The following is a 27,895-nucleotide window of genomic DNA, read 5'->3' as shown; positions in this document are numbered from 1 at the left end:
CTCTTTTACGTTCTTCAATCAAAGCTTACAGAATTGAACTTAATTCAATACAAACTCTACTAGCCAAGACACTGAATTAATAGTAAGGTCCTACTTGCCTCAACTTCAGTGTTTGTAAAATACAAATATTATAAACCAAAAGGATTCCCCTGAATGTGTGAAGTTACCAGCAATCCTTCAAATGTTAGAGAAACACCTAATTCTTAAAGTTGTGTACTTCACAAAGTACTAGAAAGCAGAAGTCTAAGATGCTGCAAATTTGAAGTTCTGTTATACTACTTCCTGATTATTAGTCCAGAGAAATCCATCTCTTGTTGCTGCTCTTGCCACACCCCCACCTCAATAAACAACCAAATTCATACACAACATAATGCATCCAAAGTAAGGGGGAAATTAGCAAAGACACAACTTGCTATCTACCTATCAGCCAGCCACACTGCAAAACTAACTTTTATACGTACTGTACTAATGCCCTTTTCTCTAATGAGGAGTTTTCAAACTCTTTCCCTTCAGTGCTTCTAGTGACTGTTTTTCAAATTTAGGGTTCAGCAAAATCAAAGGGGTGGGGTGGGGGGTACTTTCAAGGTCTGGAGTAGGGTCTGGGAACTTGCATTTTTAACAAAGACCCTGAGTGAATCTGGTACAGATAAGGCACAGACCACACTCTGAGAAACAGTTCTGGATGTTCTCTGCAACTTGAAATTTCATACAATCACGAAAACTAAGCCTACACTGGCAATTTATGTTATATCCACTAAAACTAGAAGCAAAACTATTATGATACACAATAGCTAACTTTTATACTGAGGTACTGTGCTGAGTATTTTTCAATTTTCTTTCATTTAATCCTGAGCACCATATGAAGTAAATATCACCATCACCTTACAAATGAGAAAGTAAGGGTTAGAAAGTTAATCGCTTCCCCACATCACATGGCTTCTAAGTGGTGGATCACGGTATTAAAACCCAGAATGTCTACCCAAAGCCTATGCTCCTATCCTATTTATGCCACCTATTTGTAATATATCTATTTGACACTGTATAGAGTAAGACAAAGTCAGGTAAAAGGAGGGAAGACATAAAAACTTCGTCTTCTTCACCATTTTATCTACAGTTAACACCACTGCCTAGTTACCTTTTCTAAGCACATCTCAGTTCCTAACGACAAACCACTTCGCCGTGGAGATGGCAGGCATTGAAGGTGGGAAGTTTAAAATACCTGTCAGGAATGGGTGCTTGGATTACCTTATACTGAATACTCTGCTGTTTACCACCTATGTAATCTTAGGCAGGCTCCCTGTGCTCCGTTACGAAATGGGATGATAATCCTATTTTAATATATAACATACGTAAAGCACCCAGCACATAGAAGATAAAACGTATTGCCCCCCTCCACCTTTTATTCTATTTACTAACATTTCTAAACGCCACTTATTTTCACTGGGCTTGAAACTACTTCCAAAAAGTAATAAATCAAGTGAAGGAAGTTCTCTATTAGCTAATGATTAGCTGCAACTGGGTAGGGAGCTGACTAAAGATCCTGAGATCTTCAAATAGGGGACTTTCAGACTGGATTCCTAACAAAGATTAGGGCATCCAATTCATCCTATAGACACCTAGAAGCTGACAGCCTGATCCAGATGGACCCTGGAATCTGAATCACATGAGGTTTACTTCGTAAAGTAGGCCCTTGTCCTCTACCAATAAGGATGTCTACATTTCATTGCGGCTGCAAACTGGCAGTAATCTCCTTCAATCAAAAAGGGAGTCTCGGGCTTCCCTGGTGGCGCAGTGGTTGAGAATCTGCCTGCCGGAGCAGGGCACACGGGTTCGAGCCCTGGTCTAGGAGGATCCCATATGCCGCGGAGCAGCTGGGCCCGTGAGCCACAATTACTGAGCCTGCGCGTCTGGAGCCTGTGCTCCGCAACAAGAGAGGCCGCAACAGTGAGAGGCCCGCGCACCGCGATTAAGAGTGGCCCCCACTTGCCGCAACTGGAGAGGGCCCTCGCACAGAAACGAAGACCCAACACAGCCGTAAATAAATAAATAAACAAACAAATAAATAAATAAACCCAAAGTTTAAAAAAAGGGAGTCTCGGAGCTTCCCTGGTGGCGCAGTGGTTAAGAATCCGCCTGCCAATACAGGGGACACAGGTTTGAAGCCTGGTCCGGGAAGATCCCACATGCCGCGGAGCAACTCAGCCCGTGCATGACAACTACTGAGCCTGCGCTCTAGAGCCCACTAGCCACAACTACTGAGCCCATGTGCCACAACTACGGAAGCCCGCATGCCTAGAGCCCATGCTCCGCAACAAGAGAATCCACTGCAATGAGAAGCCTGCGCACGGCAACAAAGAGTAGCCCCTGCTCACCGCAACTAGAGAAAGCCCGCGTGCAGCAATGAAGACCCAACGTAGCCAAAAATAAATACTTAAAATATATATTTTTTTAAATTAATTAATTAATTTATTTATTTATGGCTGTGTTGGGTCTTCGTTTCTGTGCGAGGGCTTCCTCCAGTTGTGGCAAGTGGGGGCCACTCTTCATCGCGGTGCGCGGGCCTCTCATCATCGTGGACTCTCTTGCTGCGGAGCACAGGCTCTAGACGCGCAGGCTCAGCAATTGTGGCTCACGGGCCTAGTTGCTCCGTGGCATGTGGGATCTTCCCAGACCAGGGCTCGAACCCGTGTCCCCTGCATTGGCAGGCAGATTCTCAACCACTGCGCCACCAGGGAAGCCCAATAAATATTTTTAAAAAGAATGTTTTAAATTTAAAAAAAGGGAGTCTCTGCTGTATACCTGAAACTTTGTAAATCAACTATACTTCAGTTAAAAAATAAGAAAAAAATTTTTTTTAATTTTTAAAAGGGAGTCTCATAATTAAAAAGATTCTCCTTTTCTTCCAGATTGAGTCTGAGAAAAACAGCAAATGGTCTAGTTTGTGCTATGAAGACAAAATCAGAAAATATTTGTCCCAGTCTGCATGGAAGTTCACTAGAGTGAAACAAAAACACATTCCTGGGAAAGAAGCTATCAGACATTCACTTCAGTATAACTTAGTAACAGGCAGTATCCCTTTTCACACCTAGGTGAGAGTGCTGCACTGGAGAAAAAAAAGAGTTTTTATTTTTCTGGGGTTTTTTTGGTGGGGGTAGTGAGAGGGCTAATGAGAAGGGTCAATTTTACAGCATGAATACTCTATGGAATGACAGATCTGAGGGAAAGAAGCTTTGGAAAACATGAAGAGTGGGCACAGGAGGAGCCCGAGATCCCGGCAAATAAAGCCCTTCTAGCGATGAGAAGAAGAGAGCACCTTCCTCCACACACTGCTAATACTTAACCCGGCTTTCATCAGGTTGCTCCTTCTTTAAAGGTCAAATAGTTGAGAGGGTAGCCAGATTCTGTTATCAGACTGGGGTCACCACCTCCTTCCTCCATCTTAACTGCCCACTTAAGTAGCTCTCCTTCCCTTCCACCTGCCACACAATGTCAGCTCCAGAAGGTTGAAGGCAAACTGAAGCAATTACGTCCACCAGACACCTCTAAGAGTTGCTTCAAAATCTAAACACATATGTCACTTTGGTATGTTATGTATTTCCCAGGTTCTATCTTACACATCAAGCTACCTCCTTGATAAAATGTAAAAGACATGGTTTTGGAGTACCTAATATCCACTCCACCACTTGTTACTTCACCTCTCCAAAACCTCTTGTGAGAGTTAAAATGAGATCCTGTAGGTAAATCATCCACCATAAGTAGGAGCTCTGTAAGCAATAGCTATTATTTGAGGAAGAGGGGGTTCTTTTAACAAAGTTTAAAAAAAGTATTTTGCATTTTCAGAAGGTTTAAAACAGTACTCTTGTTCTAGTCAGAAAACACTACTGATCATTCTTCAGGGCAATTCTCTCCCCAGAAAATATCCATTGTCTAAAATCTTTGATAAAATAAACAGTAGAAAAGACTCATCCCATTCCCTGCATTTCTGAATGAACCCTTGAAACCACTTCATCTGTTCTATTTGGTTAGGAAGTACTGTACTAAGTTTCCTGAAATATCCAGCCATTCTGCCTAAAGATTCTAACAGAAATTCCCGAGACAGGGAAAGACAAAGGTATACGTTGGCAGTATTAATACGTAAGCTAAAAACCACCCATTTCTCTTTTCAGTGGATTCTAACAGGAAGGCAATCAGATGATAAATGTTTTCTCTTTCCATTTCCACAATATGAAGTTCTCTTTTGAGTTCCTCTTTATGAATGACTCCCAAGGAACCCAAGAGCTCCATTCAGGACTTTCCCCCAAAAAAGCTCCCAAGTCTAGAGAAAAACAATTTTTAGGTCCCTAAAATAATAACAAGGAGACAAATCTTGGATCTTGTTTTTTTTTTAAAAAAAATAGTTTTCACCCTAAACAGAAAATCAGTGTAACAGACATACACCAGAGCCTCATACAAAGCCCATAAACCTCCCAAAGGAATCTTGCTTAACTTACTTCTCACTTCTTGCTACCCACTTAGCAAATCTCAGTAAATGCTAACATGCTCCGAGCCTCATGTCTCTTCAGGGACCCAACCAAACCTGCTATGCTAGTGCACTCAGATCCCCCAAATGTGAAACTGTTCTGTGTAAGAGAAATACTTAGCAGCAGGTATGTGCTATACTAACATTACCCATGTCACTGAAGTGACAAACCACTCTTAGCCTCACCCCCAAGGGAGGGTTAGCAGTAACCAGCGGGCGGCCAGAAACCCAGGTTTATCATTAACACATCAGGCCAAGCACAAGGTTAGCGGCTGCACCTCCAGGGACTGGCACCAACGCAGGGCGGACTGAGGCATGAATGAGACGGCCGGGGAGGGAGCGGCGCAGGGGGCGCGGGGATGGCCCGGACAAGGCTGGGCCGCACCTCCCGGGCCCCGCCCCGGCCCCGCCCCCCGGCCACTCCGGCTCCGCGGCAGCGCCGCAGTCCCTGCGCGGTAGCGGTGCGCGCCCGGGATCCCTTCCCGCCGTCGCGTTCCCCTCTTCGCGCGGCTCCCAGCACGTACCTGCTTTGCAAAGAGGGGCGCTCGGGCTCCTCCTCTCCGGGGAGCTTCGGCTCTGCTCCGGGGACCTCCTCCGGTGCCGGACGCGGGCTGCGGGTGGGGCCGCGCTCACCTCGCCTGTCCACAGGTGGGTGGGCGACGAGGAAGGCGACGACACGGTGCCCAGCAGCGGCGGTGGGGGCTGCGGCCGTGGGGGGCTCCCGCGGGCCCCGGGCGCGGCGCCGCGCGTGGGGCTGGTGCCTCGCGTGGACGTCGAGGACGCGCCCGTCTGCGTGGCCACCGTGGGGCTGGTGCGCGCGGCCGCACTCCCGCCGCCCCGCGTGGGGCTTGTGCTGCGCGAGGCGGTGCGCGGGGCCCCGCTGCTGCCGCCGCCGCCCGAGGGGCCTGAGGCGCCACCACAGCAGCCGCCGTTGTTGCCGCCGCCGCCGCCGTTGCTCCGCGTGGGGCTGCCATGTTGCTGCTGCTGCTGCTTCAGCTGGAACGGAACCGTCGCCCTCATGGGCTGCAGGCGGCTCCCGGATCCCCCGGCCGTGGCGACCGCACCGCCCCCGAGGGAGCCGGCCGGCGTGGGGGACCCATTGCGCCTCACCCGCTGGGACATGGTCCCCCCCCTCCCCGGTGACTGGGCGAGACGTGGGGTTTTGTTGTTGTTGGGTTGCAGGGGGAGGATTCTCGAGACCGGATGGAAGGCCCCCGCGACCGGGTGACGAAGCCGGAGTCCGGGGTGCGGGGGGCGCCCGGGCCGCGACCGGCAGCAACGAGGTGGTGCAGTCGCCGCCGCCGCTGCCGCTCCTCCTCATCAACAATAGTGTCTCCTCCACTGCCCCCGCCCCCCGCGAGCGCCCATTGGTGCAGCGTCAGCCGCGCTCGAGCCGCTCCACCGCGCCCATTGGCTGCGAGCAGCTCGGGTCCCGGGCCCCCGGGGCCTTAGAGAGCCTGGGTTTGCGAGGAGACCGTCTGCTCTTTAAAGAGAAAGAGACCCGCCCCCCGGGGGGAGGAGGAGCGGAGGAAACAGGCTGAGTGTATGTGTAGGGTGCGCGCGCGCGTGTGAGTGTACACGTGAGTGTACACGCGTACGCGCGCGCCTGGCCACGCGCATCTTCCCCTTCCCACTGGGGGGAGCCCTGGGGACTCAGATTCTGGAATATTGCCAAAGGGAATGTCCCGAAGCAAAGCGGTCCCCAGGGATGTCTGAGGTCTTTCCCCCCAAACTCACTTCCTTACCTCAATATTGACTGGCACAGTCCGTGTACGTGCGTCTCTTTCTGGCTTTTTTTTCTTGATCTTTGTGTTCTGTCCTAATTCCGTCAACGTTTGGACAGGGCTCAAAGGAAAAGAAATTTTCTTACTGTAAGAAAGTAAGAAATTAATCTTACTGGCATTTTACACCTTGTCTCTCTCTTTTTTTTAAGCTCTACAAAGAGCCAAATCTCAGAAAGATTAAAATTGCTGGTTTGAATGCGGTTTTAGATTGTATCTATGAAGTCCAGTTACCAAATGCTACTGCTACATCTCCTGTATCTCAAGTAATCAAGAATTTATTTTAATCAGCTACTTCACAGTTCCCTGATACCTTGGCAAGATGCTGCTGCCTTAGAAGTTTGTTAAGTGCCATAGTTTTCAAAGGGCCTAATTTTTTCCTCACTATCATTATTTGAGACAAAACTGGACCAGCCATTCGTATTTTTGTCTAGTGGAGAAAACAGGTCCTTGTAGTATGGGCAAGAACTCAGTAACACTAGTTCTAAAATAACCTTAGAGGCTCCTTATCAAAAGAAAAAAATTTTTTTAAAGGTGGACCCGTAGCCCACATACTCACTTCTCAGGCTATAAACTGCCTGTCCATGACCTGTTTTCCCTTTACTACTTTATTAGATATACATTCTAGACAGATTTTGTCTTGTAAAAACATGGGAGTGGCAGGCCCAGTATGATTTGCTCTTGACCTGAAATTCTACTGGGCCCCATGCACTGTGGTGGAGAGCCTTTGAGGATGTAGAAAACAGATTCATATCTCAGATCCACCACATACTCTGTGGCCTTAGATAAGTCACTAGGTAGTTTCCTTATCTGTAAAATGCAGTTAAACAATACCATCTCCTTCATACAATCGTTTATCAACCAAGGGTTAAATGAGAATGTGATGCGTAGAAAGTATTCAATACTTTGAGTTTCCATGTGATTCAGAGGCCCGCATCTCTGCTTATCACGAATTCCTCCACCACAAAGAGAGGCCCCAAGCCCTTATCCCAGGACCTTCCTTAAGCTGGGTGGCGCTCTAGATAGACCTGACATCACTACCCATCCACACAACCTGGAATGAAGACAAAAGCAGCTTCTCCCTAGACGGGAAGAAGGAAACTGCCAACAAGATCCGTGCAGAGAGCTAAAGCTAGTCTTAAAACAAGGGGTAAGAGAGAAGATAAGCCTTTAAATAAGGATGTCCTAGAAGCTGTGTCTAGCACTTTGTCCTGCACAACGTAGGAGCTCAACACATATTTATTGAGTTAAACTGAGGGAATTCAGCAGCCCTAGAGTCTTAGGCTTCCTGATCAATTACTTTTTCAAAAAAATTTTGTTGAAGTATAGTTGATTTACAATGTTGTATTAATTTCTGCTGTACAGCAAAGTGACTCAGTTTTATATATATATATATAATATATATATATTCTTGTTCATATTCTCTTCCATTATGGTTTATCACAGGATATTGAATATAGTTCCCTGTGCTACACAGTAGGACCTTGTTGTTTATTCATACTGTATATAATAGTTTGCATCTGCTAAGCCCAAACTCCCAATACTTCCTACCCACCCCCCCTTGGCAACCACAAGTCTGTTCTCTATGTGTGTGACTCTGTTTCTATTTCGTAGATATGTTGATTTTTGTATTTTAGATTCCACATATAAGTGATATCATATGGTATTTGTCTTTCTCTTTCTGACTTACTTCACTTAGTATGATAATCTCTAGATCCATCCATGTTGCTGCAAATGGCATTATTTCATTCTTTTTAATGGCTGAGTAATATTCCATTATATGTGTGTGTATCTATATCTATCTATCTATATATATATATATACTACATCTTCTGTATCCATTCATCTGTCGATGGACATTTAAGTTGTTTCCATGTCTTGGTTATTGTAAATAGTGCTGCTGATCAATTACTTTTGATGTCACCAAACTAGAGACCTGTTTGTTGGTGACAAAAGACTTTTAGCTTTTCTGAGCTAAAGTACTTATTTCAGCATAGAAGTTCATTAGATCAAAGAATTAAAATGTCCTTGGCTCAATCACAAGTTCACCTTTTGCTTCTGTCATATTTCCTATAGAAACTCAAATGCCACAGCTCCAGAAAATCCCTCTTTTTCATCTTGTTTGATAGCTTAATCATTAGTTTAGGGCTAATCTTTAAACAAACAAATGAGACCACTTCAACTGAATCAGGTCTTAACCATTTATGAAGGTATGAAGTCATCAAAGAATACTTAAAAAAAAAAAAACTCACTTGGATACCTTAGAACTCTTCAGTCCGTTTTTAAGACTTAATGGCAATACATAAAAGCATCATTTATTCTTGCGCTTGATTTCATTATCTGTTGGTGAAGATTCAGAACAATGTGCATCAAGGTGATGTATTGATCTTCAGTTTGCTAGTTTATCTAAGAAGAAAGTCCATGTATTTCAAGGATCAACGAAATAAATATGTCTCCCTGTGGTTTAACCCTGTTCTTCTTAGGATATAATCAAATTTTCCGTTTTCTCTCCAGAGTTGAAATGTGACCGTATGAAGCTGAAGAAGCAACATATTGGCATTGGTTTATATGTATTTAAACTCCAGAAGACAAAATTATTGATAGGCTCATTTGCTTCTGTGCTTCTTTAACTCTTTTAAATGATCTTGTTAATGGTAAAGGAAGATGGGTTGTGAGAAAAAGTTTATCTTCCTGTAGTTTTTTTTCTTCTTCCTATAGTTTTAGTAGAATCAGCCATATCTTTTTACAGATCTCTAAAATGTCATTGAATGGAACATTAAACAGCCACTAAAATGATAATTATGAAGTCATTAAGTTCCTTTCACTTTAAAATGGAAAAAATAAAAATTATGCATCCATTGTAGCTACAACAATGCAAAAATGTTTATGCATTATAAATACATACTGGGGGCTTCCCTGGTGGCGCAGTGGTTGAGAATCCGCCTGCCAATGCAGGGGACACGGGTTCGAGCCCTGGTCTGGGAAGATCCCACATGCCGCGGAGCAACTAGGCCCGTGAGCCACAACTACTGAGCCTGCGCATCTGGAGCCTGTGCTCCGCAACAAGAGAGGCCACGATAGTGAGAGGCCCGCGCACCGCGATGAAGAGTGGCCCCCGCTTGCCACAACTAGAGAAAGCCCTCGCACAGAAACGAAGACCCAACACAGCCATAAATAAATAAATAAATAAATATTAAAAAAAAAAAATACATACTGGAAGATAAAATACTGATATGGAAATAAAATAGTCATTTTAAGGTGCGAGTTGGGGAGGTGTTTTTTCCCTAAGATATGTTGATATACAATTTCCTAATAAAGGGGGAGAATGATCAGAACTTAAACTGCTGAGTGATGTTCTCTGCTTGAAATCTGACTGCTAATTCACTGAGACATTTGTCTTAGACCATTTCCTCAAGGCCTTCCATAGCACCACACATTCCAGTGTTACTTTTACCCCTCTGACTACTCCTTGGTCACTTTTGCTGGCTCCTTCTCAACCTGACCTTTAAATGGTGAGAGGACCTCAGGATTCCATCCTAAGCCTTTCACTCCCACTCACTCCCTAGACAGATAGCTTCATTTGTACATAGAATCCCGCTGACCATCATACTGCCATCTATTTAACTCTCTGCTTGGTCTTGCTCCTTGTATTTCTCACACGTGCCTCAAATCTTGTCCACAACTGAATTTGTCATTTTTCTACCACTTACCCACCACCACCAACTGGCTCCTCTTCCAGTTTTCTCTTATCTCAGTAAATGGTGCCACTCAGAGGTATAAATCAAAACCCTGGAAATAATCTTGGCCCTCCTGCTCCCTTAAGGCAAGTGCAATGACGCACCATACCTTAACTACTCTAGCTTCTAAATCCCTTGTGAATCTACCACTATTCTCCAAACTCACCATCTCCTCTAGCCAAGCCTCTGTCTTCTCTGGCCTGTGCTCCTACACATACCTAGCCAGTCTAACCAAGATCATCTCTGCCCTGGCCTTCCTCTCCAAGCTCCCCACTTCTCCATGCTCTCCATTTCCAACCTGTAATCCATTCCCCACACAGCTATAGTGGTATTTTAAAAACACAGATTTTATCACCTCACTCTACTGCCTGAAGCTTTCCCTTTCCTTAGGTTGAAGCTCCCAATCCTGAGGCTTAGCACATGTTTCCACCGGCCCACCTCTTCCTCTCTAGGCTCTAGCCATACTGGTCTTTGATTTCCCCCAAATACTCCATACTCTCATCCTTTGGCTTTCACACTTGTTATTCCCTCTGCCTAGAACAATCCTCACTCTTGTCACTTGGCTAACTCCTGATCTGTTTTTAGACTTGCTCCCCATTTCAATTAGCTTCTTCAGGTTTATAGTTATACCATACTTACCTGTTGTGGTCATCATAACATGATTATCTGTTCAGTATCTGTATTTCCTTCTCAATGTTAAGCTGTACATGAGCTTGTTTGTTCACTTAACAAGTATTCATTGGCAGCCTTCTATGTGCAGAGCACTGTGAGGGGCATTGGCTCCACAGCAGTGAACAAAGCCACAAGCTCCTTGTCCTCTGGAACGTACATCTGCTGGAAACAGACAACCAGCAACCCAGGCATGTGTGCACACACACGTAACCATACACATGAATAAATTACCAACTGCGAAGTTCTATGAAAGAAACCATAGAGTGCCATGAAAGAGAACAACAATGGAGATCCAGCTAAGATAGATGCAAAGGACTCTCTGAAAAGGTGGCATTTAAGATGAGACCTAAAAGATAAGAATCTGCCATCCAGTAGGCCCCGGTAAGGGATTTTGAATAAAGCTGAGCCCATTCATTGCCTGTATTATCATAGCCGGTCTCATTCAAAAGAAACAAGTACCAAAAATAAAAATGAAAAGCAAACTAATATTTACAGAAGTTTATGAAATAAGCACAAAAGGGAAATTTCTGTGCATGAGTCTCAGTAAACATGCTTTTAAAAAATCTTGGGGCTTCCCTGGTGGCGCAGTGGTTGAGAATCTGCCTGCCAGTGCAGGAGACACGGGTTCGAGCCCTGGTCTGGGAAGATCCCACATGCCGCGGAGCAACTAGGCCCGTGAGCCACCATTACTGAGCCTGCGCGTCTGGAGCCTGTGCTCCGCAACAAAAGAGGCCGCGATAGTGAGAGGCCCGCGCACCGCGATGAAGAGTGGCCCCCGCTTGCCACAACTAGAGAAAGCCCTCGCACAGAAACGAAGACCCAACACAGCCAAAAATAAATAAATAAATAAATAAAATTAAAAAAAAAAAAAATCTTGATCTATCTCTCTTAAGTTCTGCTCATCACAGCACAGCAACAGTCTGCAATCACTCTTCTCTTTAAATTTTACCCCCCAAACTAGGCCAGACCTGGACCTGGCTCTTCTGTCCTTGACCTCATTCTCTCCCCTTTAAGAGTCCATTCTTGCTCCTTGAATAACTCCCTGCACTTGCTCGTGTAAATCAGTCTATCCTTTCTGACCTCACCATTTCTGCATCTCTACCAATTTATCCCCATCAGCACAACAGAAGCCCCAGAGCCCAGGGGTGGAATCTTCCCAGAAAGGAGTGGGAATGAAAGAATACTTATATTTTTAGTTTTGTTTCTTTGTTTTGTTTGTGTTTGTTACCACTACTGTTGCTGTTGCTTTCACACTGGGAATCCACTCTGGCCACTGTATGGAGAATGGCTTGTAAGGGAGCAAGAGGAAGCAAGGAAAATAGTAAGGCACCTATTGCAAAGAAGTCTGAGCAAGGAGGATTGCAGAGAGGAAAACAGTGGACGGACTCAAGATCTGCCTTTTAGGTAGAACTAATTTGTCTTGCAGGTGATAGGAGGTGAGGGAGAGGAGTTGTTAGGGAAGTCCCCCAGGTCTCTGGCTAGAACACCTTGGTGGATGGTGGTCTGTTTATAGAGATTGGGAAGAGAGGAGGGAGGAACAGCTTTGGGATCAAAGTCAGTCTAGGTTTGGATGTATCAATATTATGTTTGAGGGACTTCCCTGGTGGCGCAGTGGTTAAGAATCCGCCTGCCAATGCAGGGGACACGGGTTCGAGCCCTGGTCCAGGAAGATCCCACATGCTGCAGAGCAGCTAGGCCCGTGCGCCACAACTACTGAGCCTGCGCTCTAGAGCCCACTGAGCCACAACTACTGAGCCCGTGCACCACAACTACTGAGCCCATGTGCTGCAACTACTGAAGGCCGCACGCCTAGAAGCCTGTGCTTCACAACAAGAGAAGACACGGCAATGAGAAGCCTGTGGACCGCAATGAAGAGTAGACCCGGCTCGCTGCGACTAGAGAAAGCCCGCGTGCAGCAACGAAGACCCAATGCAGCCAAAAAAAAAAAAAAAAAAAAATTATGTTTGAGTTTCTTATGAATTTTATTTAAAAGGAGTCATCAAAAAGGCATTGTATATTTAAGAGTCAAGTTCAGAAACGTCAGTCCAGGAGTATAAATTTGAGAGTTTTCACATACAGTTGTTATTTGTAGCTATGTGAGCAAATAAGACCACCAAAGGACTAGCCACTACTTCTCAGCCTTAGCACAGAGCCTGGCACACACTAAATGCTCAAAAACAATTTAAGTGCCTGTCTGTCTTGTTCACCCTTATATCCTCTCACTTAGGATAGTGTCTGGCAAACAGCAGGTACTCAATAATGTCCTGTGAATGGAATGAATGACTTAGCAACTATACCATTCATAGCTTCAAAACAGTAATTTCAGACCTATGTTTCTTAGACTCCAAAGACAATTTGCTTTCACATTAGGATGGTACTCTACTTCAGTATATGGTCTCAAAACCTGGTAAGAAAGACAAGTACGTGGTATCCCCAGTATAGAAATAAGGAAACTAAACTGGTTATATGGCTTGCCTAAAACTAGAACCCAGGTCTTTTGACTCAAATTCCAGCATGCTTTCAACATAGCAGGGATGACTTTCAACAGACTAGCAGCTGCTCTGGATATTTTGTACCCACCAATTAACATATGCTGTGAAGAAAGAAAAAAGAAAAACCAAGAAATTAGGTTTGGGATTGGTGCGTATTACCACTTAAAACAATCTTCTAGTATAATACTTTTCTGCCATGCGAGCTTTTCCATCAAGATTCAGCTAAAACTTCACATGGCCTTTTCCATTTCCCAAAAGCAAGGTATTCGCTCCCTCCTCTCTTTGTTCATTGATGTTGTGCTGTCAGAGATATGGTTCCCACTATACCGGCAGTTTTGCATCTTTTCAGAAACTCTTTGATCTGTGTATTAAAAGAAACATTAATGAACAAAGGCATGGTATAGAACAGTGTACACTGCCAATAAGGCTTTTCTTTTCTCTTTAAGGATTATAGTTATGCACATGCTTGTATGTGCATGCATAGAGTATTTCTGGAAATTATCCCGAAGAAACTGGCCTCTGAAAAGAGGAACTGGGAGGGGTAGGGGTAGGAAGAAGATGTTCTTTTTTATGCATACTCTTTGTACTATTTTTGAAGTTTTTAAAGCATGTTTATGTAATAGTTTTAGCAAAAAAATTTTATAAAAAATATCAGAAACTAGATTATCTTGGTGAAGACTAAAGTTTGAAATTAGAATTTATAAATGATAATTGCAGTCTTATATAAGCTTCAGTATCCAAAACATTTCTGTATTTTGTTTAGATTGAATAACACTGAGGAAATCCTGATCAACAAAGATAAGTAATTAAAAATGGTAACAACATTCTTTTGATTGCTCTTCAACTGGACAGATTCAGAAACTTGAAACAGAAGTAATGGAAAATGTTTACTGGAAAAAATAATAATCAAGTAGGGAATCAAGATCCCTTGTGTCATTCTTGGATGACAAAAGAATGGCAGAATATTGACAACTGTTGAAGCTGGGTGATAAGTATAGAGTTGTTCATTATTCTATTGTTTACTTTGTATCTGTTTCAAAGTGTTCATAATAAAATGTTTTAAAAACTGGTTCACAAAAATAGCCAAAAACTGCTCACATGCTTTATTATAAAAGTCAGACAAACAATGAAATCTTATAAAGCTTTAAATTTAAGGATCTGCAAAATCCTCTCTACCCTACCTGTTATACATTTATCTGTTATTGCACATGAGAATGTACATCAAGCAGATGAACTTGAGCTTTTTTGTGTATTTAATCATGTTTAGCGCATATATGCTGTGGTTGCATAGTCACATGCACATTATTCTATAAGCACCTTACACAGATTAGATTTTTTAAAGACCAATATAAAGCTACAACTTTCTAAGTAATGACATGTTTACAATAAATTCAAATATATGCTCAGAAATAACAGGAAAAATTTAATGCTGATAGCTACACACACAAAATACTAGTTTACCTGACAGTAGAAATTAACCAGTGGTGGTCCCAATGTATTAAAATTTATTATATTAAATTAATTTTATTACAGGTGTTTTAATATTTTAAATGTATTTTGAAATGAAATTCAGATCAAACATTTATTCCACCCCTGAAGCACCAGGCAGTTTAAAAAACATTCCACTAGACTGTCATAAAATTGAAGGCAGGAGCATAGCACAGGGAGATCAGCTCCGCGCTTCGTGACCACCTAGAGGGGTGGAATAGGGAGGGTGGGAGGGAGACGCAAGAGGGAGGGGATATGGGGATATATGTATACGTATAGCTGATTCACTTTGTTATATAGCAGAAACTAACACAACATTGTAAAGCAATTATACCCCAATAAAGATGTTAAAAAAATAAAATAAAATAAAAACCATAGCTTAATCCAAAAAAAAAAAAAATTGAAGGCAGGAAATATATTTTATTCATCTCTGTCTCTCCAGTATCAAACACAATAGTTTGATGAATGAATATTGTTAACTGAAGGTATGGAAAAATTTATTTCTAAGCCCCAAAGTAATCTTATTAAAAATTCATCTGAAACTATTATATATAGGATGGATAAACAACAAGGTCCTATTGTATAGCACAGGGAACTATATTCAGTATCGTTTGATAAACCATAATGGAAAAGAATACAAAAAAAAAGAATGTCTATATGTGTATAACTGAGTCACTTTGCTGTACAGCAGAGATTGGCACATTGTAAATCGGCTATACTTCAATAAAATAAATAAATAAAATTAAAAATTCACCTGTGTTGATTTTTCTGAGTACATGAAGTCCATCCTCATTATAAACAACAACTCAATACCAAAAATTTTAATTAGAAAATAAAAATACACGGTTCTCTAAGCTTTTGTTTTTCCTATGTATAAAGTAATACATATTTAGAAGATTTTTTTTTTTTAATTTTTAAAAAACGGTCACATCATGGATACAAGTTTTGAAACCTATGTTTTCCCCTTAAACATATATCTAGGACATCTTTTCACTCAGTATACATCTAGATTCCTTTTCAAGGATACATAGTATTCTATCATTGGGCAGCACCGTAATTTAACCAATCTTTCACTAATGGACATTTAGGTTATTTTCAACTTTTTGATATACCACACAATGTTGTAATGATATCTTTGCACTTATACTTTGCATTCTTGTGAGAGTATTTTAAATTTAATGTATAAAAGCAGTATGTATACACAAATTAAGAAATCAAATAGCTTTAGAAGGCTGATTTTCTTAAATAATCATTTGCTTTCATTGCCCTTCTCAAACCCTCCAAAGAATTGTTAAATCTCTCTGAAAATGATTAATGGTTTGTCTTTTTCCTTAAAGACATCTTAACGGAGACTTCTTCTCTCCTGCTCTGTTTAAACTAGAAATATTCTAGGACTTCTGCATAGCTGTCAGCCAGGGATTTCTCTTCACTTCTTGGCTATGCATATATCATGTTCTCGCAACCCAGGACTTCTGTTTTTGTTTGCTTGTTTACTCCTTTGTTTTGTAATAGCTTCCTAAGCAAGGGTGTCTAGAGGGTAAATTTTTTGTGACATTGCATGTTTGCAAATGTCTTTATTCCATCCTTACAATTAACTGGTGATTCGGCTTGGAAAGAATGTTTCCTCAGAAATTTGAAGACATTGCTCCATTGTCATATAGCATTCAGTGTTGTTGATCAAGCCAATGCCTTTGTGATTTCTGATCCTTTATATATGATGTTTTTTCCTCTCTGGAAGCTTTTAAGATCTTCTCTTTGTTAATGGTGTTGTGAAATTTCATTATATTGTGCTTAAGTAGGGCTTTTTTTTTTTTTTTTTTTTTTTAATTCTCTGGGATGGTCACAGATGGTTTTCAGATGGGAAAATGCTATTGTATTATTCTTCAATAATTTATTTCCCTTCACATACTAGCCCTGACCTGCCCTGAGAGAATGACCCCAGTAGACTATATCAGCTGGTTTCTGGTTAGGTTTGGCCAATGTGAGATCAGATCACAAGAAGAGAGAGAAGTCAGAGTGTTTCTTCCCTGCTGTATTCCTGATGTAAAGCCACATCTCTTGGGCAGTGGCTATGTCTCCTGCTGGGAGTCTCTACCTCCTTGGCTGCAGTTCTCGCTGGGCTCCATTTATACCACCTCCTCCAACCTTGCCCCTTCAGCCCTGGGAGTGTAACACCTTCTCATTGTTGCTAGTCTCTGGACACTATACCACCCTTGTTTGTTCCCTTAATCCTTACTGCTCACACTTCCATAAGGAGTCCCTTCGTAAAAATCACTTTATCAGAACCACGTAGGGTGAATTGGGTTTGCTGCTAGGACTCTGACTGATATAGTCTGCTCTCAATCTCTCTCTCTCTCTCTCTCTCCATTTTCCAGGAAATATTGAACTTCCTGGACTAACCCTCTAACATTCTCTTCAGTTTTCGCTTTCTGTATCATCTCTTGGATCTACCTCCTGGGAAATTACCTTGTCTTCATCTCCCAACACTTCTATAAATTTCCTATTTCATAGGAAACCATATTTTTCATTTCCAAAAGCTCCCTTTATTTTCTGATCATTCCCTTTTTTTATAGCATGCCATTGTTGTTTATTCATGTTTCATGGATATAATTTATTTATCTTCCTGCATTGTCTCTTTTTTTCCCCAAATCCCTTTGTTTTGGCATCTGCCTTTCATGATGGAGACGTTCCTCAAACGTCAAGTGACTTTCACATAATAGCTGATTGTTAGCTCTGAGTACTCAAATGGGGCTTGTCTGTTGGTGGGCTTTACTTTGGGGTCATCAAGCAGGAATCCACCTGCTTCATTGTAGGGCCCCCAAATATAATTTCTCTTGAGATGTTACATTTTTTTCAAAAGAAAATCCACCAATCTCTTTTCTGGCATTCCTGGGGCCAAGTGCAGGAATTAGGCTGAATAGCTTCAAGTTCAGAATAGACTTTCATTTAATGGGAATATTTTTCTGGAAGAAATTCCTTGAGGTGAAATTGTGGTATCCAAGGGTAACTGTTTTAAAATTTGATTTCTTTGTATCCAAAGAAAAAAGTTTAATGTGGTTTAAAAGAACCAGGCAAATGTATTTTATAAGCTTTAAATGCAGAATTTAATAAAGTGTTTTCTCATGGAATTAATATTCCAAGAGGTAAAATAGACTGAAATAAATTCTTCTTTTCCATGGGTCCTACTTGGCTTCAGAATTAGCGCTAACACAGGCTATTTGAAAGATTAGAATTTCTCATCTTTCTAGAAAACAAAATTAGATTCTCCAATAAGGCCATTTGATTGGTATTGCAGTAGAGGCAAAAATGGAAACTTACAAAGAGGTACTTGGTCTTATTTATCTATAAAGACCTAAGGAAGTAGCAGCTAAGAAAATTCTTTAAGCCAGATGATCTTTGGTAACTGATATTTGAGTTTACGACTTAATTGTTTGTGGGAGACCTGATCTCAGGGTGGTGACTGCTCTGTAAGTTATGGGAATAATTAGGGCAAGAAACTATTCAACCACACTCCAGAGAGAGTCAGGCCACAGAACATGAAGATAAGTTACTTCTAAAGTAGCTAAATTATATCCAGGTCATAACTGATTTGTAGGATCTAGCTCTATGCTAATCAAAGTAGGTTTTTCCTTTTTTTAATATTGCTGATCCTCTTACCCCATAAAGTTGCGCCATATTTTGTCCTAAATTCCACACTACATAGCAAGCAGTAAGAAATTCCTCGTAAACTCTACTCCGGAGAGGCCAAGTCTCAGCCAGAAATAGACATTTCCCTTCTCAAATGATTGTAGGAAGTCTTAAGTTTTCTGTCTCTATGGTGACAGCTTGATGGAGATAGTTGAGGACTGGTACACGAAATATGCCTTGCCCTTTCAAATTCTGTAGCAAGCACGCAACATGAGCTCACAGACACCAATTATTGCTGTGTAATAGCAGTCACTGTACCATTGCTGAACTGGAGCTGGATTTCTTAACAGAGGGAAACAGAAGAGAAAAAATACACTCAATCTACATTGTACCTAATCAATTCTTCTTACTTATTATTACTATTTTTTTAACGTCTTTATTGGAGTATAATTGCTTTACAATGGTGTGTTAGTTTCTGCTGTATAACAAAGTGAATCAGCTATACATATACATATATCCCCATATCTCCTGCCTCTTGCATCTCCTCCCACCCTCCCTATCCCACCCCTCTAGGTGGTCACAAAGCACCAAGCTGATCTCCCGGTGCCATGCGGCTGCTTCCCAATAGCTATCTATTTTACATTTGATAGTATATATATGTCCATGTCACTCTCTCACTTCATCCCAGCTTACCCTTCCCACTCCCCGTGTCCTCAAGTCCATTCTCTACGTCTGCATCTTTATTCCTGCCCTGCCCCTAGGTTCTTCAGAACCTTTTTTTTTTTTTTTAGACTACACATATATGTGCTAGCATACAGTATTTGTATTTCTCTTTCTGACTTACTTCACTCTGTATGACAGACTCTAGGTCTATCCACCTCACTACAAATAACTCAATTTCGTTTCTTTTTATGGCTGAGTAATATTCCATTGTATATATGTGCCACCTCTTCTTTATCCATTCATCTGTCGACGGACACTTAGGTTGCTTCCATGTCCTGGCTATTGTAAATAGAGCTGCAATGAACATTGTGGTACATGACTCTTTTTGAATTATGGTTTTCTCAGGGTATATGCCCAGTAGTGGGATTGCTGGGTCCTATGGTAGTCCTATTTTTAGTTTTTTAAGGACCCTCCATACTGTTCTCTATAGTGGCTGTATCAATTTACATTCCCACCAACAGTGCAAGAGGGTTCCCTTTTCTCCACACCCTCTCCAGCATTTATTTTTTGCAGATTTTTGATGATGGCCATTCTGACTGGTGTGAGGTGATACCTCACTGTAGTTTTGATTTGCATTTCTTTAATGATTAGTGATTTTGAGCATCCTTTCATGTATTTCTTGGCAATCTGTATATATTCTTTGGAAAAATGTCTATTTAGGACTTGTGCCCATTTTTGGATTGGGTTGTTTGATTTTTGTTATTCAGCTGCATGAGCTGCTTGTAAATTTTGGAGATTAATCCTTTGTCAGTCGCTTCATTTGCAAATATTTTCTCCCAGTCTGAGGGTTGTCTTTTCGTCTTGCTTACGGTTTCCTTTGCTGTGCAAAAGCTTTTAAGTTTCATTAGGTCCCATATGTTTATTTTTGTTTTTATTTCCATTTCTCTAGGAGGTGAGTCAAAAAGGATCTTGCTGTGATTTATGTCATAGAGTGTTCTGCCTATGTTTTCCTCTGAGAGTTTTAAAGTGTCTGCCCTTACATTTAGGACTTTAATCCATTTTGAGTTTATTTTTGTGTATGGTGTTAGGGAGTGTTCTAATTTCATTCTTTTACATGTAGCTGTCCAGTTTTCCCAGCACCACTTATTGAAGAGGGTGTCTTTTCTCCATTGTATATCCTTGCCTCCTTTATCAAAAATAAGGTGACCATATGTGTGTGGGTTTATCTCTGGGCTTTCTATCCTGTTCCATTGATCTATATTTCTGTTTTTGTGCCAGTACCATACTGTCTTGATTACTGTAGCTTTGTAGTATAGTCTGAAGTCAGGGAGCCTGATTCCTCCAGCTCCATTTTTCTTTCTCAAGATTGCTTTGGCTATTCGGGGCCTTTTGTGTTTCCATACAAATTGTGAAATTTTTTGTTCTAGTTCTGTGAAAAATGCCAGTGGTAGTTTGATAGGGATTGCATTGAATCTGTAGATTGCTTTGGGTAGTATAGTCATCTTCACAATGTTGATTCTTCCAATCCAAGAACACGGTATATCTCTCCATCTGTTTGTATCATCTTTAATTTCTTTCATCAGTGTCTTATAGTTTTCTGCATACAGGTCTTTTGTCTCCTTAGGTGGGTTTATCCCTAGGTATTTTATTCTTTTTGTTGCATTGGTAAATGGGAGTGTTTCCTTAATTTCTCTTTCAGATTTTTCACCATTAGTGTATAGCAATGCAAGACATTTCTGTGCATTAATTTTGTATCCTGCTACTTTACCAAATTCATTGATTAGCTCTAGTAGTTTTCTGGTAGCATATTTAGGATTCTCTGTGTATAGTATCATGTCATCTGCAAACAGTGACAGCTTTACTTCTTGTTTTCCGATTTGTATTCCTTTTATTTCTTTTTCTTCTTTGATTGCTGTGGCTAAAACTTCCAAAACTATCTTGAATAATAGTGGTGAGGGTGGACAACCTTGTCTTGTTCCTGATATTAGAGGAAATGCTTTCAGTTTTTCACCATTGAGAACGATGTTGGCTGTGGGTTTGTTATATATGGCCTTTATAATGTTGAGGTAAGTTCCCTCTATGCCTACTTTTTGGAGGGTTTTTACCATAAATGGGTGTTGAATTTGGTCAAAAGCTTTTTCTGCATCTATTGAGATGATCATATGGTTTTTCTCCATCAATTTGTTTATATGGTTATCACATTGATTGATTTGCATATATTGATGAATCCTTGCATTCTTGGGATAAACCGCACTTGATCATGGTGTATGATCCTTTTAATGTGCTGTTGGATTCTGTTTGCTAGTATTTTGTTGAGGATTTTTGCATCTAGGTTCATCGGTGATATTGACCTGTAGATTTTTTTCTTTGTGACATGTTTGTCTGGTTTTGGTATCAGGGTGATGGTGGCCTCGTAGAATGAGTTTGGTAGTGTTCCTCCCTCTGCTATATTTTGGAAGAGGTTGAGAAGCATAGGTGTTAGCTCTTCTCTAAATGTTTCATAGAATTCACTTGTGAAGCCATCTGGTCCTGGGCTTTTTTTTGTTGGAAGATTTTTAATCATAGTCTCAATTTCAGTGGTTGTGATTGGTCTGTTTATATTTTCTATTTCTTCCTGGTTCAGTCTCGGAAGGTTGTGCTTTTCTAAGAATGTGTCCATTTCTTCCAGGTTGTCCATTTTATTGGCATACAGTTGCCTGTAGAAATCTCTCATGATCCTTTGTATTTCTGCAATGTCAGTTGTTACTTCTCCTTTTTCATTTCTAATTCTATTGATTTGAGTCTTCTCCTTTTTTTTCTTGATGAGTCTGGCTTATGGCTTATCAATTTTATTTGTCTTCTCAAAGATCCAGCTTTTAGTTTTATTGATCTTTGCTTTCATTTCCCTCATTTCTTTTTCATTTACTTCTGATCTGATCTTTATGATTTCTTTCCTTCTGCTAACTTTGGGGTTTTTTGTTCTTCTTTCTCTAATTGCTTTAGGTGCAAGTTTAGGTTGTATATTTGAGATGTTTCTTGTTTCTTGAGGTAGGATTGTATTGCTATAAACTTCCCTCTTAGAACTGCTTTTGCTACATCCCATAGGTTTTGGGTAGTCATGTTTTCATTGTCATTTGTTTCTAGGTATTTTTTGATTTCCTCTTTGATTTCTTCAGTGATCTCTTGGCTATTTAGTAGTGTATTGTTTAACCTCCATGTGTTTGTAATTTTTACAAATTTTTTTCCTGTAATTGATTTCTAGTCTCATAGCGTTGTGGTTGGAAAAGATACTTGATACAATTTCAATTTTCTTAAATTTACCAAGGCTTGATTTGTGACCCAAGATATGCTTGATCCTGGAGAATATTCCATGAGCACTTGAGAAGAAAGTGTATTCTGTTGGTTTTGGATGGAATGTCCCATAAATATCAATTAAGTCCATCTTTTTTAATGCATCATTTAAAGCTTGTATTTCCTTATTTATTTTCATTTTGGATGATTTGTCCATTGGTGAAAGTGGGGTGTTAATGTCCCCTACTATGATTGTGCTACTGTCAATTTCCCCTTTTATGGCTGTTAGCATTTGCCTTATGTATTGAGGTGCTCCTATGTTGGGTGCAAAAATATTTACAATTGTTATATCTTCTTCTTGGATTGATCCCTTGATCATTATGTAGTGTCCTTCTTTGTCTCTTTTAGTAGTCTTTATTTTAAAGTGTATTTTGTCTGATATGAGAATTGCTATTCCAGCTTTCTTTTGATTTCCATTTGCATGGAATACCTTTTTCCATCCCCTCACTTTCAGTCTGTATGTGTCCCTAGGTCTGAAGTGGGTCTCTTGTAGACAGCATATATACGGGTCTTGATTTGGTATCCATTCAGCCAGTCTATGTCTTTTGGTTGGAGCATTTAATCCATTTACATTTAAGGTAGTTATCGATATGTATGTTCCTACTACCATTTTCTTAATTGTTTTGGGTTTGTTATTGTAGGTCTTTTCCTTCTCTTGTGTTTCCTGCCTAGAGAAGTTCCTTTAGCATTGGTTGTAAAGCTGGTTTGGTGGTGCTGAATTCTCTTAGGTTTTGCTTGTCTGTAAAGGTTTTAATTTCTCTGTCGAATCTGAATGAGATCCTTCCTGGTAGAGTAATCTTGGTTTTAGGTTTTTCCCTTTCATCACTTTAAATATGTCCTCCCACTCCCTTCTGGCTTGCAGAGTTTCTGCTGCAAGATCAGCTGTTAACCTTATGGGGATTCCCTTGTATGTTATTTGTTGTATTTCCCTTTCTGCTTTTAATATTTTTTCTTTGTATTTTATTTTTGATAGTTTGATTATTATGTGTCTTGGCGTATTTCTCCTTAGATTTATCTTGTATGGGACCCTCTGTGCTTCCTGGAGTTGACTGACTATTTTCTTTCCCATATTGGGGAAATTCTCAACTATAATCTCTTCAAATATTTTATCAGTCCTTTTCTTTTTCTCTCCTTCTTCTGGGAAGACTATAATTCGGATGTTGATGCGTTTAATGTTGTCCCAGAGGTCTCTGAGATTGTCCTCAATTCTTTTCATTTTTTTTTCTTTATTCTGCTCTGTGGTAGTTATTTCCACTATTTTATCTTTCAGGTCACTTATCCGTTCTTCTGCCTCAGTTATTCTGCTATTGATTCCTTCTAGAGAATTTTTAATTTCATTTACTGCGTTGTTCATCACTGTTTGTTTGCTCTTTAGTACTTCTAGGTCCTTGTTAAACGTTTCTTGTATTTTCTCCATTCTTTTTCCAAGATTTTGGATCATCTTTACTATCATTACTCTGAATACTTTTTCAGGTAGATTGCCTATTTCCTCTTAATTTGTTTGGTCTGGTGGGTTTTTACCTTGCTCCTTCATCTGCTGTGTATTTCTCTGTCTTCTCATTTTGCTTAACTTACTGTGTTTGGGGTCTCCTTTTCACAGGCTGCAGGTTCATAGTTCCATTTGTTTTTGGTGTCTGCCCCCAGTGGATAAGGCTCAGTGGGTTGTCTAGGCTTCCTGGTGGAGGGGACTGGTGCCTGTGTTCTGGTGGATGAGGCTGGATCTTGTCTTTCTGATGGGCAGGGCCGTGTCCGGTGGTGTGTTTTGGGGTGTCTGTGACCTTATTATGATTTTAGGCAGCCTCTCTGTTAATGGGTAGGGTTGTGTTCCTGTCTTGCTAGTTGTTTGGCATAGGGTGTCCAGCACTGTATCTTTCTGGTCATTGAGTCGAGCTGGGTCTTAGTGTTAAGATGGAGACCTCTGGAAGAGCTTTCACCGTTTGAAATTACGTGGAGCCAGGTCTCTGGTGGACCAATGTCCTGAACTCGGCTCTCCAACCTCAGAGGCTCAGGCCTGACACCCAGCTGGAGCACCGAGACCCTGTCAGCCACATGGCTCAGAAGAAAAGGGAGAAAAAAAAGAAAGAAATAAAATAAAATATAGTTATTAAATTTTTTTAAATTATTAAAAATAAAAAAATTTTAAAGTCATAAAAAAAGTAAGAAAGAAAGAAGAGAGCAACCAGACCAATAAACAAGTCCATGAATGATAGCAAGCACTAAAAACTATCCTAAAAAATAAATAAATAAAAACAGACAGACAGAACCCTAGGAGAAATGGTAAAAGCAAAGCTATACAGACAAAATCACACAAAGAAGCATACACATACACACTCACAAAAAGAGAAAAAGGGGGAAAAAAATCTATATATAAAACAAAAAGGAAGAGAGCAACCAAATAAATAAACAAATCTACCAATGATAATAAATTCTAAATACTAAACTAAGATAAGCATAAAACCAGAAACAAATTAGATGTAGACAGCAAACCCCAAGTCTTCAGTTGCTCCCAAAGTGCACCGCTTCAATTTGGGATGATTCGTTGTCTATTCAGGTATTCCACAGATGCAGGTACATCAAGTTGATTGTGGAGATTTAATCCGCTGGTCCTGAGGCTGCTGGGAGAGATTTCCCTTTCTCTTCTTTGTTCACACAGCTCCTGGGGTTCAGCTTTGGATTTGGCCCTGCCTCTGTGTGTAGGTCGCCTGAGGGCGTCTGTTCTTCTCTCAAACAGGACGGGGTTAAAGTAGCAGCTGATTAGGGGGCTCTGGCTCACTCAGGTCGGGGGGAGGGAGGGAGGGGTACGGAATGCGGGGCAAGCCTTCAGCAGCAGAGGCCAGCGTGATGTTGCAACAGCCTGAGGCGCGCCGTGTGTTCTCCCAGGGAAGTTGTTCCTAGATCACGGGACCCTGGCAATTCTTACTTATTCTTTTACTCTATAGATATAGTTGAATTTTCCTGAAAGAAACACAGTTAAGTTCTGTATATTGGCAAATGTACAGTCCAAGCTAGAATCAAAAAAATGTGACCAGTACTGTGTTCTATACAGGTATTCACCATTGTCAATAAATACTTGTGGATGAGTGATTTTAAGGGCACTAATAATTTCACCAATGATTACTGCTATCTTTTCTCAGTGTCACTTAGCCATGCCAGAATACAGAGTGAATTCAAATGGCAGAGTACCAAGTCACTGCTTCCTGTTACATTCAGTGGGGAGTAGCTTATCCCCCCATGTATGTGTCTTCTGTCAGTTGGGAGAGCTAACTGAGCCATGGTAGCCTGTGAGATGACTTAGGCAGTTCACATGTGAATAAACTTAACCACTTACCCCTCCCGTGTAGTGAAAGCATAGGCCTGCCCAGACTTGGTCTTTAGAAAACTAAAATAAGACTGCTTGTTTGACTCAGCTCCTAAGTAGTCATTCCATGGGGCACAAAGATCTCTCCTTGGAGATATCTCTAGGGAGAAAAGGACTTCAGAGAACTAGCCGCTCTGACCTATGAACAATGACAATCACCTATCATGTTCTCCTCGTTGTTTTTGTATATATATTTTTAAACAATGTTCTTGAAAAATCTCTCCTAACTCCTCTTTAAGTCGACACAGTTCTGAGGCAAAGTTACAGCATAGATTACTTCTTAATATGTGCATAGTCTATTAATAGTGAGGATGAAAAAGCAGAAACCAAAAGGGAAGTTAAATTCATGCTCAATATATAAGTTAATAAAGTGGCAATCCCAGTCCTCCCTACCCAAAAAGCAGGCTCCACACTAACCAAAGTCTTAGCCTCCCTCCCTTTCCTCCACTTCTAACATGATTTTTCTCCAATGCTCTGAATGACTGGCATTTTCAGTTAACTCTTCTCTTTGGAACATCCCTCAGTTTCTCTTCACTTCCCTCAGTATGGTTTCTACTGATCCCTAAATATTCTATAACTCAAGAGCAAAGGACTTGTGAGTGGTAAATAACCTTAAACCAAATGTCCCCCTTTTCTTATTCTGGCAATTACAGTGCTATGCTGCCAGGTTCTAAAACATAGGATGATAATAACAATTTCATTGATGGTTAACATTTATTGAACAGTTACTGTGTGTCAGGTGCTGGGCTGAGTACAGTACACACTATAACACATTTATGCTTTATAGCAACCCTACACACAGGTACAATTATCCCTATTTTTATGGATAAGGAAAAGGAGGGGTAGAATTTTAAGTGGTTTGTTTAGGAGTGTATAGCTAGGCAGTGCCATAGGCAGACATCCCAGAGAGTCTGAATCTAGAGGTCATACTCTTGACCACAGCAGTAGGGTAATTTTCTTCCCTTACTTTTTGACTTCAGAGATGCAGTCTAGGATAGTAGTTAAGTGGCTTCAGAGCCAGAGTGCCTGGGTACAAATTCTAGTTCCTCATTTATAGTTGCATGATCTGGAGCAAGTTATTTAATTTCTTCTCATACAGTTCTGTTGAGGTTTGAATGCATTAATTCGTGTGACAAGCTCTTAGCTCTGTGACTGGCACATAGAAAGCACTCAGTGAAGGGTGGTCATGATGACTGTCTAAGCATTGGTCAAGCTCTGCTCACTGGTTCCATCTTATCCCTCCAGTGTACCTCCACTTCATTTCCATAGCTGCAGCTCTAACCTGAGCCCCGCCACTAACTTTTCCATATTAGTTTATACATAGCAGGAAGACTAATCTTTCTCAGACAATTTCACATACCATTCCCATGCTCAAGAATCTCCAGAGGCTCCCTATCACAAATTTTATCAGATCCAAATTCTTCAACTCAGCCTTCATGTAAATTTCTACAAATTCCCTGCTTAGTTTCCTCATTCTCTCTCTACTCAAGCCTTTTCATACAGCTTACCATGTCATTTTTTAGTTTGCATCTTTTGTGTTTTCTGGAATATGACTCAGGCGCTTTCTTTAATCATTTAAACCTTTTGTAAACTTGTCCCTGGGTTCTCTAGGTAAGTATGTTAATATAGTCAAATTAGCAGTGGCAATTCTTCTAAGAAGCCTTCTCTGATTAACTCCACCCAAGCTTGATCTTGCCAATTAACTACTAATCATGTCTGGAAATACTCTGCATTATGTTAATTTGGACTTGTTTGTGTAGTACTTTGTGGTTTTATGCATTCTCAAGTCTCCTCTCAGCAACTTTTTAGCCCTCAAGGCCAGAGATCATGGTTTTTCTTCCTTTCAACTTTTCCTTCAGGCTTAAGGCAAGTGTTTCATAAATACTGTTGAGTGATTAATGGTGTGAAACAGTCAATGCAAAAGAGAAGGGTCTGTTAGAGGCAAACAAAGTAATGCGACACTGGGTCTTATGTTCCTTTAAGTGCAGGTAACATAACTATGCATTCTGCAGCTCTGCACATCAGGGTGATTTTCAGTGTAAGGCAGGCCACTTGCCTCTAACAAACAGGGCATCCTTTCAAGAGCAGCCAGAAAGCTAATCTCTTGATTCTCCATTCCTGGGCGTGTAGGCATGTAAGCAGAGGAAAGCAAGGGATAGGCTGCCATGACATGTCTAGGGGACTTTGCTGAGACAACACAAAGCCAGTAACCCCACAGTGGGGAGAGG

At 41.0% G+C, this 27,895-nt stretch overlaps 1 protein-coding gene across 3 annotated transcripts in view; it reads right to left on the bottom strand.

The window, feature by feature from the left end:
• Positions 1 to 5,781, bottom strand: part of FAM117B (family with sequence similarity 117 member B) — a 93,043-nt gene extending 87,262 nt beyond the window's left edge. For all 3 annotated transcript variants that reach the window (XM_036858795.1, XM_036858796.1, XM_036858797.1), the window contains exon 1: positions 5,044 to 5,781. In XM_036858795.1, coding sequence (XP_036714690.1) covers positions 5,044 to 5,641 — 598 coding nt within the window. In that variant the 5' untranslated portion in view covers positions 5,642 to 5,781. The remainder of the gene's footprint in view (positions 1 to 5,043) is intronic.
• Between the last annotated feature and the right edge of the window lie 22,114 nt (positions 5,782 to 27,895).

Source organism: Balaenoptera musculus, chromosome 7 (genome assembly GCF_009873245.2).
Source record: "Balaenoptera musculus isolate JJ_BM4_2016_0621 chromosome 7, mBalMus1.pri.v3, whole genome shotgun sequence".
NCBI classification, from domain to species: domain Eukaryota; kingdom Metazoa; phylum Chordata; class Mammalia; order Artiodactyla; family Balaenopteridae; genus Balaenoptera; species Balaenoptera musculus.
The sequence above is the reverse complement of the archived record's forward strand: the minus strand, read 5'-3'. Positions and strand labels throughout refer to the sequence as shown.